The 21,536-nt window shown below is 44.2% G+C and overlaps 1 protein-coding gene across 1 annotated transcript in view; it reads left to right on the top strand.

The window, feature by feature from the left end:
• The first annotated feature begins 9,465 nt into the window (after positions 1 to 9,465).
• ADAMTS18 (ADAM metallopeptidase with thrombospondin type 1 motif 18) overlaps positions 9,466 to 21,536 on the top strand; it is a 166,442-nt gene continuing 154,371 nt past the window's right edge. Inside the window, exons 1-2 of the mRNA XM_073603886.1 lie at positions 9,466 to 9,786; positions 9,868 to 9,949. Of these exons, the coding sequence (XP_073459987.1) occupies positions 9,613 to 9,786; positions 9,868 to 9,949 (256 nt within the window). The 5' untranslated portion in view covers positions 9,466 to 9,612. The remainder of the gene's footprint in view (positions 9,787 to 9,867; positions 9,950 to 21,536) is intronic.

Here is a 21,536-nt window from a genome sequence, read left to right as displayed (position 1 = left end):
GCTGCCCTATGTGTGAGAAATGTGCAAAAGAAGTCCCTGAACTTTTTTCAAAATCGCAGCGCCATGAACCGCTGTATACACTTATACACTTGGGGCGTCTCTGCTGACCACACACTGGTTCCATTTGGGACCTAATCCTCTTTACCATTGTTCACTGGATCTGACTACAACCTAGTGCAGTGCAAGAATTGAGGTCAAGGGTGCGATGACCCCGGGCATTCTTTGGGTGAGGGGGGCATCCAGGGACAGGACAGACACAGACGGCCGATAGGCAGCCTCCTAGCCATTCTACTGGAGCCACTCCCTGGTAATTTGTCTCTAGCGGCCGACCGCCAGGTGGCCCACCATTTGACACGTTGACATCAACATGTGAAGAATCTGAAAGGAACAGGACCATCATTTCCACAATGAGTAAGGGCAATACATGGATTGTGACGTGGACATGGACAGACATGGACAGAGTCTGGAAAAGACTCTGCCCAGAAATTATATACACTTGGCGCTGTGGTTTAGAAATGAAACTACAGCCTTGAACTGTATCAGGGCTGAATACACCAACAAAAAGGCATAAAATCTTGATAGATCGAGCATCATGGGGCCGGGGTGGTCTTCCTACAGGAGACACACCTGTCCCATGAAACTAATGTGAGGTTGTATTCTCATCAGCTCCCAACTTGATACTATGGCGACTCAATGACAAATAAGGCAAAAGGGGTTGCAATTGGAATAGGTAGGGGAGTTCGGTTCTCCTTGGAGGACAGATTAACTGACCAAGAGGGAAGATTTCTCTTCTTAAGGGGGAAGCTGTTGGGAATGGAATGCACATTGGCTAATATTTATTGCCCTAATAAAAGTCCAACCGTATATTTGGGGGAGCCCTTGAAAAATTATCGGAATTTAAAAAAGGGAAAGTGTTTATGGCGGGGGACCTGAATTCATGTTTGGATCCAAAACAAGATAGTATGTCACATGTACAGGGGATGAGGAACGTCTAATTGAAGGCGATAAAACAGAAATTACACCATTACCAGTTAGTAGATATATGGAGAATAAAACATCCTAGGACACAAGATTATACGTTCTACTCCCCTGTACACGAGACATACACTAGGATCAATTATTGGCTGATAGAACATAGAATGCTAGACTTAGTAGTATCCACCAATATAGAAATAACTACACTATCTGACCATGCGCCAATGACCATGAAAATAAAGAAACTCAGATACAAGCGTATTTATGGAGGCTAAATGAATATCTTCTAGATAAACAAGGGGAGGAGATAATAAAAAAAGAATTGGAGCAATATTTTAGCTTAAATGGAACCAGTGAGATTGCGGACGATACCCTGTGGGAGGCTCATAAAGCCTACATAAGGGGAATCCTGATCTCAATGGGAACTAGGAGAAAGAAGTAAATAATAAAAAAGAGGGCAAAATTGATAGAAGAAATATACTTATTGGAGCAAAGACACAAAAAAGGGAGAGGGCAAGATCAGGAACTGTCACAAGAACTAGTAATAAAAAGAGATGAATTAAAAGAACTATTAGAACAGGAAATAAGGAAAACCTTCAATAAAATCTTAAATTAAAGATATCAATGGGGGAATAAAAATAGTGTCTAGCAAGGATGTTAAGGGAAAAAAAATCAATGAACTTCATAGAAAAAATACAAAATAAAAAAGGGGAAATGATCTATGATACAAAGGACATAGCGATGGTTTTCCGAGATTTTTGTGAACAACTATACTCAGTAAACCAGAAAGGACAACGGGATGAGGGGAAAAAAAGAGAGAATAAAAGAATATCTAAAAAAAGCTAGGATCCCCCAGATAATAGAGGAAAGAGCAATATCCTTAGAAATACCAATAACGGTAGAGGAGATTAATCGGGCGTTAAAAGAATCAGCACCAGGAAAAAATCCAGGGCCAGATGGGTATACAACCTTATACCTAAAAAGGTTTAAAGAAATCCTGACCCAAAAACTGTGCACATATATGAATGGATTGGGAAGGAGGTATGAGATGAGTAAAGAGGCCCTATTGGCATCAATTACCATTATAGCAAAAGAAGACAAAGATAGTACTAAGTGTTCAAACTATAGACCTATATCATTGTTAAATGCGGACACAAAATTGTTCACGAAAATATTAGCAACAAGGATGAAAGATTTAATGACGGAGCTGGTCCATCCCGATCAAGTGGGCTTTGTACTAGGAAGAGAGGGGAGGGACAACGGTGTAAGAACACTTCTGTTACTTCAAAAAATAAAAGAAAGGGGGGTCCCCGGTCTACTCCTGTCGATAGATGTCAAAAAGGCATTCGGCAGAGTAGACTGGGGATTCATGATAAGCACCCTAGAGAGCATGGGGATAGGCCCAAGGATGATGCAGTGGATACAAGCATTGTATAAAGGTCCTACAGCCATGGTGAAAGTAAATGGAACATTGTCATCCCTCTTTAGAATAAATAACGGGACGAGACAGGGATGACAGTGCGGGAGGATGCAGACATAGGGGCCTTCAAAGTCGGAGAAGAGGAGCATAAATTAGCTGCATTTACAATGCCCAATCTTATGAAAGCACTAAAGGAATATGGAGATCTATCTAATTTTAAGATCAACCCGAGTAAATCCAAAATAATAAATATAAATATGAAATTGAAAGAGGAACAGAGTTTACAACAAGAGTTTCCATTCACTTGGAGGAGGACAGAAATAAAATATATAGGGATTAACTTAACGGCATCGCCAGAAGAAATATATCAAACAAACTATATCCCATTATTAGAGAAGATAAAAATAGAAATAAAAAGGATAGCAGCATGCCCCCTATCAGGGATGGGCCAGATTAACACCCTAAAGATGATAATACTTCCGAAGATCATGTACAAGTTTCAGATGCTCCCCATATATATACCCCCAGCATATTTTAGAACTTTAAGAATTTTAATCACTAAATTAATATGGCACAATAAGAAACCTAGAATTTCTATGGCAATTCTGAAGACAGTAAAAAGCCAAGGGGGATTGAAGGTACCTGACTTTCAAAAATATTACGAGGCGGTTTTGTTAACACGAGTGGTGGAATGGGCTAAATCAAACAATGAGAAAAGGTGGGTTAATATAGAACACATAATGGCTAATACACAATTAGGAAGAAATATATGGATACCACCACATAATAGGACATTGAGAAAATACACACACATTGACAGGGTTGGTATTTAAAATTTGGGATGCACTACACAAGAAAAATAAATGGAAATATAATTCACCATTGATGGCACTAAAGGAAAATAATTTATTTGCACCGGGGAAAAGTTTGATAGGGGGGGACTGGATTAAAAAAGAAAACGCACAACTAAGTGATATAACACAAGGGGGAAAAATTTGCACTTTACAAGAATTAAAAATAAAAAAAGATATACTGGAGATTAATGAATGGAGGTATTTTCATCTCAAACACTTCATAGCAGCACTTCCTCACTCAATAAGAGAAGGAGAAGCACTTACATTGATAGAGTGAATATGTATCATCGAAAAAACAAGTGGCAATATATCTAGCATATATAAAACCTTGATAGAAGGGGAAGATCATGAAATTCCAACATTTATAAAAAATTGGGAGAGGGAATTGGGGAAACGAGGAAAGAACCAAGAAGTAGGAAAAATTCTGAAACTAGTACATGGATCATCAGTAAATAATGGGATGGTGGAAATGAATTAAAAGTGCGTAACTCGATGGTATAGAACCCCAGAAATACTAGGGAAATATCAACTAGGCACAAACAACGGAGTGTTGGCGGGGCTGTAAACAAATGGGAACCATGGCCCATATATGGTGGGGGTGTCCTAAAATTAGAATGTACTGGAAGGAAATACTGAGTTATATCAAGGAAATTACTGATATAGTTATACCTGAGGAACCATGGACATGTCTATTTCATGGAGTAGATATCCTGACAAAAGAATATAGAAACTCAATGGAAGGAAGTAGAGGGTCCAAAAATCAGAGAGTGGTTTGATAAAATAGAAGAAATATATAACATGGAATTTCTAAGACAGAGCCACGAGGATACTAGAGAGGGATTCATTAAGAGATGGGAAAAGTGGAAAAAGTTTAAACTAATAAAGAAATACAGTGAGATTAAGATTATCTAGAGAAGAGAAGAAAGAAGGGTCTGAGAAGGGGGTGGAGGGGGGGGGGGTAGATAAAGGTTTAGAAACAAAATTTGTTAATGTATATCCCTATTGAGTAGGGAAAATGTTTTACTTTTTTGTGTATAATAGATCTTGATAAAGAATAAAAAAAAAAAAAAAGAAATGAAACGAAACGAAATGAAATTGAACTGTATCAGGTCTGCCTGAATCTGGGGCCCATAGCCCCAAGTCTCTGCATGGGTCCCCAAGGAGAGGGGAGGTTCTCTGGGGACCCTGATGTAAGTGGGGGGCTCTCTGGGGACCCTGATGTAAGTGGGGAGCTCTCTGGGGACCCTGATGCAAGGGAAAGGCTCTCTGGGGACCCTGATTTTAAGGAGGAGGCTCTCTGGGGACCCTGATTTTAAGGAGGAGGCTCTCTGGGGACCCTGATTTTAAGGTGGAGGCTCTCTGGGGACCCTGATGCAAGGGGGAGGCTCTCTGGGGACCCTGGTGTAAGTGGAGGGCTCTCTGGGGATATACAAACACACATATATGACTGTACATGCATGTGTATGCCCGCCCAAGCGTATGACTTTCTTTACTATGCTGCTATGGACTCTAGCCCGAGATCTTTTGTAGACCTAGCAACGCCCCTGCTTATAGGCATATCAATATGGATGTCACACCACTTCCTCAAACTCAATCTATCCAGAATTGAGCTCATAATATTTCTCCCCCAATGTGCCCCTTCCCCTGACTTCTCTGTTGAGATTGATGGCACAACTATCAGTCTACCCCACATGCCAGGGTGCTAGGTATAACCCTGGACTCTGAACTGTGATTTGTAATGCAGTGCATGTCTTCACTCTTATGCACTGCAGAGACATAAATTAAGGATTATCGTGTGAAATCTTAACCACTTGACCACCGGAAGATTTACCCCCCCTTTCATGACCAGGCCATGTTTTGCTATACTTTACCTGACAATTGTGCGGTCCTTTTTTCCCCATAAATAGAGATTTTTTTGGGGTGATATTTGATCACCACTGGGTTTTTAATTTTTTGCATAAAAAAAAAAAAAAAAACGACAATTTTAAAAATAAAAACAATATTTTTTACTTTCTGCTATAAAACACATCCAATAAAAAATGTAAAAAATCTAATTTCTTCATAAATGTATGCCAATATGTATTCTGCTACATATTTTTGGTAAAAAAAATCCCAATAAGCGTATATTGATTGGTTGCCGCAAAAGTTATAGCGTCTAAAAACTTCGGGATATACTGTATACTGGAATTTTTTTTTTTCTATACTAGTAATGGCGTTGATCAGTGACTTATAGCGGGACTGCGATATTGCGGTGGACAATCTGACACTAGCTTCCACTTTTGACACTTTGTGGGAACCAGTGACACCAATACAGTGATCAGTGCTTAAAATAAGCAAATAATAATATACACTGTCACTTTTTTTTCCAGACGATCAGCAGGTGCCAGCGGTGATCTATTGGCCGGTGTTCTATCGATATGTGCCCTCCGTCGAATAGTGCCCACGCATGCGCAGGACGGAGCCGCACTCCAGCTGATTTGGCGATCAGCTGGAGTGGCGTGACCATGGCGCATGCGCAGATCAGAAGAGGCATTTTTTGAGAGAGAGTGTCACAGACACTATTAAAAGCTATTCACAGAGCGGAGGGGGACACTGCAGTGCTCATATTGTGCCTCGCTGTTGAGGGGCGGGGTTTCAGTCTGCTCAAGGTCGCCTTTTGTCAGTGTTGCACGGCGGCTTTAGTGTGTTGATCAGCGCTTGTTGCCTGTATCTAAGGGCGGGTTGCAACACAGACAAAACCCGCCCTTCAACGCAGCCACAAGCCGCCCTGCAACAGCGAGGCATAATGTAACAACTACGGTGTCCCCCTCCGCTCTGTGAACAGCTTTCAATTGTCTGTGAAATTTAAACTGCCTCCTGTGATGTGCGCATGCGCCGTGGTCATGTCACTCCAGCTGATCGGGAAATCAGCTGGAGTACGGCTCCGTCCTGTTCATGCGTGGGGACTTTTCGACAGAGGACACAAATTGATAGAACACTGTCACCCGTTGATCGGCATCTATTGTGTTTAAACACAGCAAGTCTGGGTCGCTGGCAGCGCACGCCTCCTACCCAGAAGTGCTGGATCACATACCTAGTACATGATCTGGTGCAGCAGGACCGCCTTTCTGCCATATATCTAAGTGATACTGTCAACAAGTGGTTAAATAAAGTGTTAAAAAAGAAAAAGTGAACAGTGCAATGTGCAGGGATCAGTGCACTGGCACCATTTCCTCCCAGTGCATACCAGTGATCGGTCGTTCTGTGTGGTTCAGCTTTTGGTGTGAACAAGCCCTTATAGATATTTCCTCCAATTGTCTGTTGTATCTCTAGGCGGGAAATAAAGGGTAATCACCTTAATGGTATAGAGACAGCAAACTAAATGAAAAATCTGATACATTATTAACCTTTCCTTAATCTGACCAATGATGCCGAGCAGCCAGGACACAATGGGCTTAATATACTAAAGGCAAATAAATAGACTGTGCACTTTGCAAGTGCAGAACGAAGAATTCCCAATCACATGCAAGGAAAATAATAAAACAGCATATTTGCTTGCATATGATTGGGTGATGGAAGTCAGCAGAGCTTCCCTTCATTTACTAAGCTCTGGAGCAATTGCATTTGCCTTTACTAAATGAATCCCCATAGCTTCATTTGTTGCTGTGGTACTAGGCGCCGTCCCAACAGCATCATGGAAATGATTTACATTGATCCAGGGTGGCAGCATTCAGAAGAACCAGCCGACCTGCTCCACCTCCCACCATATAGCATGCTGCCTGTTAGGTGAGGATTGTATTTGTAAGGTAGGATGGGGGACTGAGGATTCTGATGTGAGGGGGCTCTATTGTGGAGGGGGCTTTGATGTGAAAGGGGGGCTCTGATGTTGGGGGGTTGGGCTCTGATGTGAAGGGGACTCTGATGTTGAGGGATTGGGCTCTGATGTGAAGGGGACTCTGATGTTGAGGGATTGGGCTCTGATGTGAAGGGGACTCTGATGTTGGGGGGTTGGGCTTTGATGTGAAAAGGGGGCTCTGATGTTGGGGGGTTGGGCTCTGATGTGAAGGGGACTCTGATGTTGGGGGGTTAGGCTCTGATGTGAAGGGGCCTCTGATGTTGGGGGGGTTGGGCTCTGATGTGAAGGGGACTCTGATGTTGGGGGGTTGGGCTCTGATGTGAAGGGGACTCTGATGTTGGGGGGTTGGGCTCTGATGTGAAGGGGACTCTGATGTTGAGGGATTGGGCTCTGATGTGAAGGGGACTCTGATGTTGGGGGGTTGGGTTCTGATGTGAAGGGGACTCTGATGTTGGGGGGTTGGGCTCTGATGTGAAGGGGACTCTGATGTTGGGGGGTTGGGTTCTGATGTGAAGGGGACTCTGATGTTGGGGGGGTTGGGCTCTGATGTTGGGGATGGGCTCTGATGTGAATGGGGTGCTCTGATGTTAGGGGGGGTGGGCTCTGGTGTAAAGGGGTAAATTTGATGTGAAAGAATGGCTCTGTTGTGAATGGAGGGGCTCTGGTGTAAAAGGGGGCTTCTGACGTGAGAGTGAACTCTGATGTGTAGGGGGGTAGGTTCTGGTGTGATAGGGAGCTTATGATGTAAAGGGGGAACTATGATACAAAATGGAGCTCTGATGTAAAGATATAATCTAATATAATGGGGGGGCTGTTTATAAGAGAGACTATGTTGTGAATGGGGGACTTCTGATGTGATGGAGGATGTCTAAATTGATGAGGGGGGGGTTTGATATGAAGGAGAGCCTATGATGTGAAAGGAGGGACTCCTGATGGAATCTGGGGTTTCAGATAGGGGAGCTTCTGATGTAATTGGGGATGGGGTTCGGATGTGAAATGGGGGCTCTGATGTGAAGAGGGACTCTGCTATAATGGGGGGCTTCTGATATGAAGGAGAGACTATGATGTAAAGTGAGGGACTTCTGATGTAATCAGGGTTTCTGATGGAGGGGGGGCTTCTGATGTGACGGGGGGTTTCAAATGTGAAATAGGGGCTCTGATGTGAAGAGGAATTTCTGATATGATGGGGGGCTTCTTATATGAAGGAAAAAATGTGAAAAGGGGGAATCTGATGGAATTGGGTGTTTCTGATGGGGGGGGGGGGGCTTCTGATGTGAAGGGGGGTTGCAGATGTGAAATAGGGGCTTTGATGTGAAGAAGAGGGGCTCTGATATAATGGGGGGGCTTCTTAGATGAAGGAGAGACTATAAAATGGGGGTTCTCTGATGGAATTGGGGGTTTCGGAAGGATTGGGGGGGGGTTCTGATGTGATGGCAGGTTTTCAGATGTGAAATGGGGGCTCTGATGTGAAGGAGAGACTATGATGTAAAGTGACGGACTTCTGATGTAATCAGGGTTTCTGATGGGGGGGGCTTCTAATATGACGGGGGGTTTCGGATGTGAAATAGGAGCTCTGATGTGAAGAGGAATTTCAGATACGATGGGGGGCTTCTTATATGAAGGAGAGAATATGATGTGAAAGGGGGAAATCTGATGGAATTGGGGGTTTCTGATAGGGGGGGGGCTTCTGATGTGAAGGGGGGTTGCGGATGTGAAATGGGGGCTTTGATGTGAAGAGGGGCTCTGATATGACAGGGGGCTTCTTATATGAAGGAGATACTATAATGTGAAAGAAGAGTTCTCTGATGGAATTGGGGGTTTCGGATGGATGGGGGGGTTCTGATGTGATAGCAGGTTTTCAGATGTGAAATGGGGGCTCTGATATGACGGGGGGCTTCTGATATGACGGAGAGAGACGATGTGAAATGGGGGACTTCTGATGTAATGAGGGGGCTTCTAATGTGACATTATTTCTTGGATTCATTCATTTAAATTTTGTTCACTTATTTTTAAATCTGTTTCTTCAACCTGCAAATATTTGTAAAACACACGATGTGGCTCTTGTACTAAAACATTTGGACACCCCTGCCCTAATCTAACCAACGCTAAAAAAAAAAAAAAAAGTTTTTTCTTGAGTTATACTTTAATGATATTCCTGAAAATCCTCTGTTCCCGTAGTATAACACAAAATCGCTGACATCAGTCGCTCTCCAGCAACGTCCTTCGTTGCACAAATTATTTTTGGTTCTCTAAACAACTTTTAGGATCTCTGGAATTAAAAGTTACCCGAGCAGCTGAACCCAGAGAGCACAGGAGTGATAGCAGGGAGGCGTGCACAAGGGAGGGGGCAGTCAGTGAAATCCAATGCTGCCTTTAATGTGCATTGTATTGTTGGAGAATGCTGCTGCATGTTGCTGGGATGATCAGTGTGAGCCCCCAGCACTGAGTCCCACTTCCACTACCTGCCAGCATCAGCCAGCACCGGGCACCTTCCATCCACTGCATGCAGAGATGCCACCCGCCCCATCATGAAAAGGATACCCTGCCTATTGCTCTGCATGCCCCTAGGAGCGGAGTCAGGTTTGCATGCTTTGCAGAAGATGGATTACTTTGTCCTGATCATGTGGACCTTACCTGTCACTATACTCAAATGCACCTCTATGCCATTCCTGACAATCCTATGGATTGGAAGCTTAGATAAGGCAGGTCCTCTTTTGTACAGGTCACCGACCAAATTGTCCTATTCTGATCCATCACTGACCTCATCTCTTCTTGTCTTTCAGACGCTTCAACTCTACTGCCTATGCTGTGTGTCATTTGCAGCCACGTTAACTGGTAGCAGTGGGATGGGAGCGTTCAATCAAGGTGAGTGCAATCCATTTCCATTCATTTGCTGTAGCCTATACTTTGTCAGTATATAATGCTTTTAGCTTACTCCGTAAGACCCATCACACACGTTACAATCTGTCTATACAATCAAGTTTAGATGTATCAAAACTACGTAATATAGAGACCTACCTAATTTATCTAATTGATCTCTATATATTTAGGCAGGCTCTTGTATAACGTACTTGTTGGTAGATTTAAAGCTGGCCATAGATAGATAGATCGAAATTCAGCCAGATTTCAGTCCACCTTTTGGCTGTTCCCTGCTGAACTGGCTGAATTTCGATCAATGCCCTAATGATTGACTCCTCCTGAACGGGGCTATGGGCTGGTTCACACCAAAGCGCGGCACCACAGTTGAACATGCTTCCTTTGCAATCTGCATGTGGGTGCCAATGAATTGTTAAAGGCACCCCAAACGCAGTGCATTGCGGTTTCGCACAGTGCGTTCCCAAAAAAGTACTGCTTTTACCACTTTTTCCGCATCCCAGTGCACTTTGCCACTCATTCAAATGAATGTTCTGCAGAACCGAACTGCAAAGGAACATACCGGAAACGTGCATGTTTGAACACGGTGTGAATCAGCCCTCATGGTAAATCTTTGTTTGATCAGTGCCTTCAACCAATTGGCTGTAACTCTGATCAATGTATCCTGGCAGTGGAGGAGTCCCAGCTGTCAGAATACAATAGCACAGCAAGGAGGATTCCTCCATCTACCTCATTTTTGTGGATGGATGAATAAGTTTGTTTTCAGCCCTCTGGCTGATTCAAAAAAAAAGAAAGAAAAAAAGATGGTCCATGTATGGCAAGCCTAACAAAAATGGTACAAAAGATGGTCCATGTATGGCAAGCCTAACAAAAATGGTACAAAAGATGGTCCATGTATGGCAAGCCTAACAAAAATGGTACAAAAGATGGTCCATGTATGGCTGGCTTAACTATAATTGCTATAATTGTACAAAAGATGGTCCATGTATGGCCGTCTTAACAAAAATTGTACACAAGATGATCCATGTATGGCCAACTTAATAAAAGTTGTACAAAAGATGATCCATGTATGACAAGCCTAACAAAAATGGTACAAAAGATGGTCCATGTATGGCTAGCTTAACAAAAAATGTAGAAAAGATGATCCATGTATGGCCGGCTTAAGAAAAATTGTACATAAGGTGCTCCATGTATGGTTGACTTAACAAAAGTTGTACAAAAGATGATCCATGTATGACCAATTTATCAAAAATTGTACAAAAAAAGATGATCCATGTATGACAAGCCTAACAAAAATGGTACAAAAGATGGTCCATGTATGGCCGGCTTAACTATAATTGTATAAAAGATGATCCATGTATGGCACGCCTAACAAAAATGGTACAAAAGATGGTCCATGTATGGCCGGCTTAACTATAATTGTATAAAAGATGATCCATGTATGGCCGGCTTAAGAAAAATTGTACAAAAGGTGGTCCATGTATGGTTGACTTTACAAAAGTTGCACAAAAGATGATCCGTGAATGGCGACTTAACAGAAGTTGTAGAAAAGATGGTCCATGTATGGCGGGCTTAACAAAAAATGTAGAAAAGATGATCCATGTATGGCTGGTTTAATAAAAATTGTACAATCAGATTGTAACATGTGTGGTGAGCCAAGGTCAGAGTATTCATCCTTTGCAATGTACAGTAGACTGCAGTAACCAATCAACTGTGAGCTTCCTGTAGCCAGAGAAGTTATGAGATGATTTATAATTAGTTGTTGGTAATAACTGCACATTGCACATTGTTACTGTTACTAACTTTTGCATACAAATTATTTTTATAGAAAAATCTGCTAAACGCTCAGACCGATTTACATTTATTCGTTGTGGGAATGCACGCCTTAACGCGCACGTTACCCCAACAAACAGCAACATACATTACATGCATTGATGTTTTGCTGTGCCATTCATTTTGAATAGCACCTCAAAACAGTAAGGTGACGCACATGCATCACAACCTGCTGCAACGCATGGCAGTGCACCATAGTTCGTTGTTGCAAAGTTTAGTGATATGGTCAATTTCTGGGATAATCGGTGCTTCGAAAGCCCATTGAATTCAATAGGCTACCTTATTGTAACACACGTTAACGCATGACTTACCAGCCATTGACCCACGTGCATTAACGCACCACACAATGTAAATAAGCCCTAAGTGTACTCCTAAGGGCAACCAATGCAAAATGCAACACAAAAAACATTGGGTTCCTCTGGCATTTGTAGCTGGCAAGTTTTACTAAGTACAGACTAAATTCCCAATGTTTTGCATGTAACCTGTTTTGGGGGCTTTTGTATGAGGGCGCTAACAGAAGAATTTCTTGTCGCTTGTAGCAATTCATGAGTCACTGCTTCAAACCATAGACTTTCGGAATGACATCTGGAAGCTGATTGGTTGGGTAACAAGAATTGTTCTTTGCATACTTTTCATGCATAAGCCCCTTTGGGTGGAGCGAATGTGCAAATTCACACTTGGGGGTTTATGTATAAAATAAGCACAAATTGGGCAAGAACAAATGTTCTGTAGGCTATTTTCTCCTCTAAATGTTCTTTTAATATGGGCAGTAATTAAAATGATGCATTATGACCACTAGATGGAGCTGAGAAGCATATAAAATAAATCTGTCTTTGGAAACAAGAGATGTGCTGTTACCATTGTAGAGAATGCTAGAGGGAATAAGCAAATAGGTTTAACTAAACTGTGAACTTTTATGTATGCTTCTTATCTGTGCTATATCCTCTTCCTCATTTTTATTATTATTATTGTTATACAGGATTTATATAGCGCCAACAGTTTGCTTTTTTCAACATAAGGGCAGACAGTACAATTAAAATACAATTGAATACAGTAGAAATCAGAGAGCCCTGTTCCTTTAGAGCTTACAATCATTTACTGTAACTGAACATCAAATGTAAGATTGAAATGTCACATCACTGATTAATAGTCCAGACACAATTTTACCCCCGTATAGGGCCTGTTTATAAATAAAAAAGCACAATCCAACACATTTCAGGGGTCCCAAGAAACTCCCTTCATCGGGCGTGTAAGAGGTTTTAGTGTTTATGACCTGAATTAAGGGTTCATGTTAATTTTTAGGTAGTGAGATAGCAGGCAAAGGTTTTGTCAGCAGCTCACATTACCCTTTACCCTCAATTCAGTCCATATACATTGTTTCCTATTAAAAGCCCTGAGAAAGGGGGCATCTTTGTACCCCTGGAAGACAATAGCTTCGTCTGTTTCATTTTCTCTGTGACCCTATACTGTAATAAAATTGTACCTGCTTTTTGTACTACAAACCAAGGAATCTGCCAACCTCAGTACCCAGGCAACTTATATTAACACCATTATTATACTATTAGATAGTAACACCAATAGGACAACCCCAGGGTCCAGCACTACCTGGCCTAAAGCTAAAGCCTGCTGTTGCCTGGAATCACAAGGCTGGTCCAGGCTTCGGAAGGATCCTAAACCATATTGTTGGGATCCACCCAGCTGCCTGATTCACAGCTGGCTCCGGCTCTCAGGGCTTGGCTGAGATCCAAATCCAGCTTCTTCTGCCTGGCACTCTAATGAGTCTTGGAGGGGCACTGACAGTCACCTCTCTCTGCTCAGAAATGACCAAGATCTGAGCGATCGATGGTTATGTAATCACTCAGTTCTCTTGCTTATAGCTGGCATCACACTGCAGCATGGAAGTGAGTATGCGTGTTTGTTTTTTTGTATTTTTTTATAACCCCATATTTCTCCTTTAAATGTAATGGTGGGCAGAGAGACAGAATTTTCTGGATATCAGTTCCTGAATGGCATCTTATCTGCTCTCCTAGTGCAAAGAAAGTTCGATCCAGCCCAGATAGCAAGCAATAATTGTGCTGCAAGTTTGAAAATGACTTGCTAAGACTAGGCTTCCCAAGTTTGTTGCACAATTGCAGCAAGTCCCCATTGCATGACTCAACTTTCTTTGCAAACATTCTGAAAGTCTGCTGCAAATCCTGGTTCAGATATGTTGTGCCATAGTCATCCCACCACAGGTGTCACTGTGGCTGAATTTTCATGCTGTAGCCTTGCAGAGCTCTTACTGTAGACTAAGGATGAGCTCCGGCGTGTTCGCATGGCGCACGTGCCGAGCCCGCCAGGAAGTCGGCACGGCGCAGCGCTAATCACAGGCAGGGAGACATTTCCCGATCTCTGCAGCCGCACATCGGGAAATGTCTCCCTGCCTGTGATTAGCGCTGCGCCGTGCCGACTTCCTGGCGGGCTCGGCACGTGCGCCATGCGAACACGCCGGAGCTCATCCCTACTGTAGACTCACCACTGCAACTTTGCTCTTACTTGAGACTTGCCAAGCAAGTTTGCTACAAATTGGAAAAGTGTAAGCTAGAACTTGTGCTTCAAGTACTCTGCAAGTCTACAAGTGGCCAGTGAAAACGTGCAGCAAGTTAACAAGAGTTACAATTCAACACTGCCACAAATTTGTGGCAAGTTACCCTTGCTATCTGGAAGTGATTTCAGTAGTCCTTATTCTAGAGCAATACCCCACTTTTGTACTAGATCAGAATTCTTTAATAAGAATCTCATGCCAAAAACTTTTTTTCTAGTTTTGGATAAAGTGAAGAGAGGTTAGAACCTCTATCAGAGTGTTATTGCTGTTTGGGACACCATTGGAGAAACTTCCCATTCCTGTGACAACCATGTCACCAGCACAGGAAATGAGAGGAAATCTCCAACAAGGACACGGTCAGCAAAATACTTTTTAATAGCATAGCAAACGACTAGAACCTCCATCAGCACTGGAGACTCTCTATTACTCATTACAGGTATTTATATAGCACCAACAATGTACACAGCACTTTAGCTATTTATTGTGCATTCACATCAATCCCTGCTGTCGAGGTGCTTAAAATTTAGTGGCCCTAACTCACAATACAAGGGCCAATTTAGACTGCAGCCAATGCACCTAGAAGCATGTCTTTGGGGTGTGGAAGGAAACCAGAATGCCTGGAGGAAACCCAACTGAGCACTGGGAGAACTTCCAAACTCTAGCTGCATAGAGTCATGGTTGGGATTCAAACCACCAACCCTAGTGCAACCAGGTAGAAGTGCTAACCACTAAGCCACTGTATACTTGCACTCACTTCCTGCTAAAGCCCAAATCTGGGAACAATAAACTTACTAAGGTTTAAAGCTGGCTATAGGTGGATTGTATCTCGGCCGGTTTAGCAAGGACTGGCCGAGATTTTATCCATCTATGGGCAGGCTGGTTGTACTGAAGTCAATCCATCGATAGTCTTCAGTACAACCGTCCTGTTGGATTTTTTGCACCTGAGTCCAGCTGGTGGCTATAGGCACTAGCAGTAATCATCGTGTTCTGCCGGTAGGGAAGGTTTCCCGCTGACAGAACACAATAGCACTGTGGAAGGGATTTCCCCATCAACACTGATTGTGTTGATGGGGGAATCAAGTGATTTTCGTTCCTTTAACCCGTGGTTGAAGGAAAGAAAATGACATAATCTATTGCCAGCCTTACACACTCTGTTTACTCAAAAGCAAACCCCTCCCCCCCACATCATACAGGCATTTTTCTGCATTAGACCAATTAGCTTGTTTGCATGTTGGGGGATGTACAGGGGTTGGACAAAATAATGGGAACAAGTATGGTAAAAAAACGAAATCATTATCTAATATGGAGTTGGACCGCCTTTGGCATCCAAGACGGCCTGAATTCTCCTGTAAATTGAGAAATATAAGTCTTGGATGGTGGATAATGGAATCTGATACCACTCTATGCAAAAATCTGGGTCACAATCCTGCGCAATGTCCTTTTGTCTCTTTCGGTCAGTTGACCGTGTCGACTGTATATGCCGCCATAACCTTTGATTTCTTTACCTCGCGACGCTGCAAATAAATTGGCAACTGCAGTCAGAGAGGCACCAAAAAGTTGCCCTCTTTAAAACTCGGTAAGCTCTGACACGACTCTGTATTACTTGCAGTAAATGATGAAAGTGAGGCTTCCCACCTGTTAGGTGTCTCATCATACAGCGGAAGCAAAAGAATGTTACATCATTTCCGCTTTCAATGCGAAACATGTCATCACTTTCACACCTGCAAATCATGTAGTGTTTCCATATTCTTGTCAAGCCCCTGTACCATGCCTGGCCGATACCCCTGGACCCTGGAGATTATAGTGGATTGAGCTACTGCAGTGATCTCCACTTGCTTCAGGTGCCAGAGGAGAGCAGCTGGCCTGATGCATTCTGAACACAGGAGGTTAGGTGTTCAGCATGGGCACCATTCAGAGAATGTTTTATATTTTCTGAATGAATGCAAACTGTTGTCTGATTGGACAAGGTGGTGATCGTAACGTCACACTGCTCCACCTCTCCACCTTGTCAGCAAGGGATCCAGAAGCAAGCGGAGATAACTGGAGTAGCAATGAACCTGTCTGTTTTTCTTTTTTTTGTCCCATTGCAAGATTTACCTCTGCTTCCGGTATCACCAGACACAAAGATAGGGTGAGTCCCCCCAACAAGCAGAGAATGCTTGGCATTTTCTCCATGAATGCAAAGCATTCTCTGGTTGAGGTGAAGAGCGTGACGTCACCGCCTTGCCTCTCCACCTCATCCAGTCAGAGAATGCTTTACTTTTGATTTTCTCAATGAATACAATCTCTGAATGGCGTTTGTGCCTAGCAGCCGACCTCGTACATTCACAATGCAAAAGGGCAGCCACCCAGCACAGGACCCAGAAGTTAGTGGAGATTACTGAAGTAGCAGTGTCCACTTCACTGATTTCCAGTTTATAGAGCAGGGATGACAAACTGAATTTCATTGCAGGCTGCATCAGCATTATGGTCACCCTGAAAGGGCCGGTTGTATCTGTAAGACTAGATGTCCAGAGCAACCCACCCCCCTTACATCAGATGTCAAAAGCCCCCCCCCTTTACATCACAGTGCACCCCCTTGCCTTGCACTGCTCCTGGGAAGAAGCTGGGGGCAGTGCTGGTAAGCAGAAAGTGCAGGGTCTGGAGGAGGACCAGAGGAGGGCTGAAGTCAGCTTCTGGTGTCTGCTGAATGCTGAGACCAGGGGAGGTGGAGGCAAGGGGTTGGTGGGGCTGCACAGAGAGGTACAGAATCTGTAGGAGGAGTTCTGTCCTCTCTGCTGCTGACTGCTGAGATGAGGAGGGGGCAGAGACAAGCCTCTCTGTGGCTGCAGGAGTGGTGAGAGGGCCACATAAAATAGCCTGGTGGGCTGGTTTCAGCCCACAGGCCTTGTGTTTGGCACATGTGTTCTAGAGGGATGCCACAGGTATGCAGTGGCTACTGGTGGTATATTTTCTTTTGAGGGGGGGGCAAACAATCCACCCATCGTCATCCAAATGCACCCGTCTTCTCCTCCTGGTGCTTCACAGCGGCTTCCCCTGCGTCTCCTCCTTTCTCCTCGGCAGCCAATAGGATCACTTCTCCTCACGGCCAATTGGGTGACAAGTCTCAGGACCCGCTTCCTGATTGGCTTGGAGGAGAATCAGGAAAACAATTAATATTCGCTATTGTCACACAACTGGGTGGGCCAACCATTTTCTTAAGCCTATTAGGGCACGTATTAGGGGCGCAGCGCCCCTGCGCTCTGCATTACGGGCTGCTACTGCAAGTATGGTATCCCTGTACATAGTAATATTGGTCTACCTGGATCAATGTAACTATGTAAAAAAATCCCATACCTGGAATTCTTCTTTAATGATGGCAAGATGGAATGCTTGGACTAATGATTTTTCAGAATTTCCATACAAACGTTCAAACAAAATTCTACTGGTGTATGCTTAGATTTATCAACTTCCATGCTTCTGTCATAACAGGTTCTCGTTAAATGTAATTTAGATAATCAATACAAAAGTGAAATTTAAGCCATAGGCGATTCCACCGGCTAGAGAGAACATGTTACACCTGTAACCCGTTCCTGGCTTGCCTAGTCATCCCTACACTGTCAGAAATAATTTACTGCCAGGTTTAATGACTGGGCCTCACGGTGGGGCTGTAAAGGCCTGCTCTCCCTGTGAAATAATGAATTAATGACAGGTTTCCTGCATGCTATGCACAGCACACAGCGGTGTTGCGGAGGAATTCTCCTTTGCAGATGTTGTTTCCTGCAGAGCCGGTTTGGGGAGCTTTGCTCTTCATGAATTCACCCGAGCCTTGATTTAGTGTGAAGAACTGATCACTAGACACATATCCATGTCCTAAGATGCTACATACATAATGGCCACATGTGCCTCCCGAGCTATGTGTACTGTCACATCTGCTGCTCTTATTACTCGCAGATGACTCGTCATAGAAAAAGCAAGAGAAGGTCACAGTCAGGAAAACAGTGATTACAGGCTCGTCCCTACAAGTCTTCCAGTAGCATTTCATTGTGTCATTCCAAGACCACTGGAATCTCAAAGAGAGGACCATTCCTTGCAACCAAACACCTTTCCAAAAGATTATATTGGCATTTCATGTATTTTAGCCACCGGAAAAAAAAACATTCTCTTGTAGACATCCAAAAGCCATGAGACTGCTGCTAGGCATTGCCATCTTGGATGTGATGTCAGCTGCGCCAGAAGACTCAGGGCTGTCATTTAAGTCACTCTGTAGCAGTCTTTGATAATCTTTTTTCTTTAAAGGAACCCTTATGTTTCAAGTCTTGGGGAACCTTGCTAAAACAAGTTCATTGTTAGTCAGTGGGGAACATGCCTCCTACATTGATGGCCACCGGGAAGAAGGCTCCCACTTAGGCCCCTTTCACACTGGGGCGTTGGGGGCGTCAGCGGTAAAACAGCGCTATTTTTAGTGCTGTTTTACCGTCGTTTTTGCGGCTGTATTCGGTCGCTAGCGGTGCGGTTTTAACCCCCCGCTGGCGGCCGAAAAAGGGTTAAAACCGCTCGCATAGCGCGGCTACAGCCGCGGTATTACTGCGGTATAGCCGCGCTGCCCCATTGATTTCACCGCTCCTTCACCACTCCAAAGATGCGGCTTGCAGGAGTTTTTTTCTTCTCCTGCCAGCGCACCCCTTCAGTGTGAAAGCCCTCGGGCTTTCACACTGAACAAACAGCAGCGGCTGTTTTGGGTCGGTTTGCAGGCGGTATTTTTAGCGCAATAACGCCTGCAAACTGCCCCAGTGTGAAAGGGGTCTAACAGTGGTGGTCACCTGGAAGAATGCTCCCCCTTTACAGTGGTGGTCACCTGGAAGAATGCTCCCCCTTACAGTGGTGGTAAACTGTAAGAAAGCTCCCACTTATGCCCTGTACACACGGTCGGATTTTCCGATGGAAAAATTGCGATCGGATTGTGTTGTCGGAAATTCAGATCGTGTGTGGGCTCCATCGGACTTTTTACTTCGGAATTTCCGACACACAAAGTTTGAGAGCAGGATATAAAATTTTCCAACAACAAAATCCGATCATTTAAATTCGTGTGTACACAAATCTGACGCACAAAGTGCCACGCATGCTCAGAATAAATTAAGAGACGAAAGCTTTTGGCTACTGCCCCCTTTATAGTCCCGGCGTACGTGTTTTACGTCACTGCGTTCAGAACGATCGGATTTTCCGACAACTTTGTGTGACCGTGTGTATACAAGACAAGTTTGAGCCAACATCCGTCGGAGAAAATCCATGGATTTTGTTGTCGGAATGTCTGATCAATGTCTGACCGTGTGTACGGGGCATTACAGTGGTGGTCACTGGGAAGAAGGTTTCCCCTTACAGTGGTGGTCACTGGGAAGAAGGTTCCCCCTTACAGTGGTGGTCACTGGGAAGAAGGTTCCCCCTTACAGTGGTGGTCACTGGGAAGAAGGTTCCCCCTTACAGTGGTGGTCACTGGGAAGAAGGTTCCCCCTTACAGTGGTGGTCACTGGGAAGAAGGCTCCCCCTTACAGTGGTGGTCACTGGGAAAAAGGCTCCCCCTTACAGTGGTGGTCACTGGGAAGAAGGTTCCCCTTTACAGTGGTGGTCACTGGGAAGAAGGTTTCCCCTTACAGTGGTGGTCACTGGGAAGAAGGTTCCCCCTTACAGTGGTGGTCACTGGGAGGAATTCTCCCCCTTACATTGCTGGTCACTGGGAATGTTCCCACTTACAGTGGTGGTTAAAATGCCACCCTTACAGACATGCTATGCCAAATGGTGTTGGGCCTAGAACAATGTGGGCATCATCAAATGGGAGGTCAGTCAGCCAGAGCGGAAGCAACTTCTTGCGGAACCTATAGTATTCCTCTTCACCCCCCCCCCACCACCACCACCACCACCATGATAGCTATAAAAAAATGTTTTGCAAACAGATGAGGGGAGGGGCAAAGGAGCTGAACTGGCCCATTTTCACTAGTCACATGTTAAAACAATCTGTGAGGGCTAACACGTGCTAGCAACGCATTTCCAAAACACATGGCAAAACACACATTTTCTGTGAGTTCTAGAAACGCCATATGTGCATGGAGTCTTAGGCCTCCTCCTCATGGGGACTCCTAAGTGCACACCCATGCGAGGGCCATCTTTGCCCCATAGGATGCACAGGTGTTACATACAACCGCGTGCAGGCAGTCCCATTCATTTGTTTCGCAGCCTCTACTCCAATTTTAAATGGGCAGACTTGGTCTTTGGTATTCTGTCACTTTTCTGTTTCTGTGTTTGACATCCAGATGGGTGTGTACCCCAAATGCAGACAGTGTGAGTTCGGGGACATGCAGCCCAATGCACCCGCATCCATGTCAGATTGGGAGTAGTGGCTGTGTCTGTGCAGCTGCTGCATCCTAATTGACATGGATGGGATGGCCTGAAAAAGGATACATGCAACACCTGGGCATCCCGTGCAGGCAAAAATTTCCCTCGCACAGGTACACACTTAAGTACTCCTGTGTGAACGAGGCCATAGGGCTCATGCATATGGATATAATAAAATAGTGATATCTCCGAAGGATCCTGCTGATAGAAAGCTCCTGCCTAAAAACGCATGTAATTGTCTATAAAATGCTTTCATTTACCCACATTGAGATGCATGAACTTTAGTAAAACTTCCACATCCATAAAAATTATTCTTCCATTTTAGCTCAGCTTTCAATCCTAGCATGTACACATAAACATACATCTACAGCAGGGGCCCTCTGATGTGGCCCAAGACATCAAACCAAGGGAAGCCCATGCTCTGGGATGGCGGGTCGGCCAGCCCAGATCATGATCAACGGATTGCGACCCGCCATCCTAGAGCATCAGAGTGCATAGAGGCGGCACTGGCATTAGAGGAAGCAGGTGGCCGGGGAGGGAGCAGGAGCTGCATCAGCCAATGTTTCCTCTGTTGTGAAGTGCACTTCGCCTGGGACCTTTCTAGCAGCCTGGAGAGCGATGCCAGCAGAAGCTGGAAGAAGAAGTCTGTGTATTAAACATCACGTACACTGCACCTTTGCAAGGGGCATATTGGCATGTATATAGAAAAAAGCGTTATTTGGCTGCTTTCACACTGGCACTTTTAGAAAGTGCTCCACACTCGCAAGATGTAATGGATGTCTATAGCTCAGT

Source organism: Aquarana catesbeiana, linkage group LG11 (assembly GCF_042186555.1).
Source record: "Aquarana catesbeiana isolate 2022-GZ linkage group LG11, ASM4218655v1, whole genome shotgun sequence".
NCBI lineage: Eukaryota > Metazoa > Chordata > Amphibia > Anura > Ranidae > Aquarana > Aquarana catesbeiana.
The sequence above is the reverse complement of the archived record's forward strand: the minus strand, read 5'-3'. Positions and strand labels throughout refer to the sequence as shown.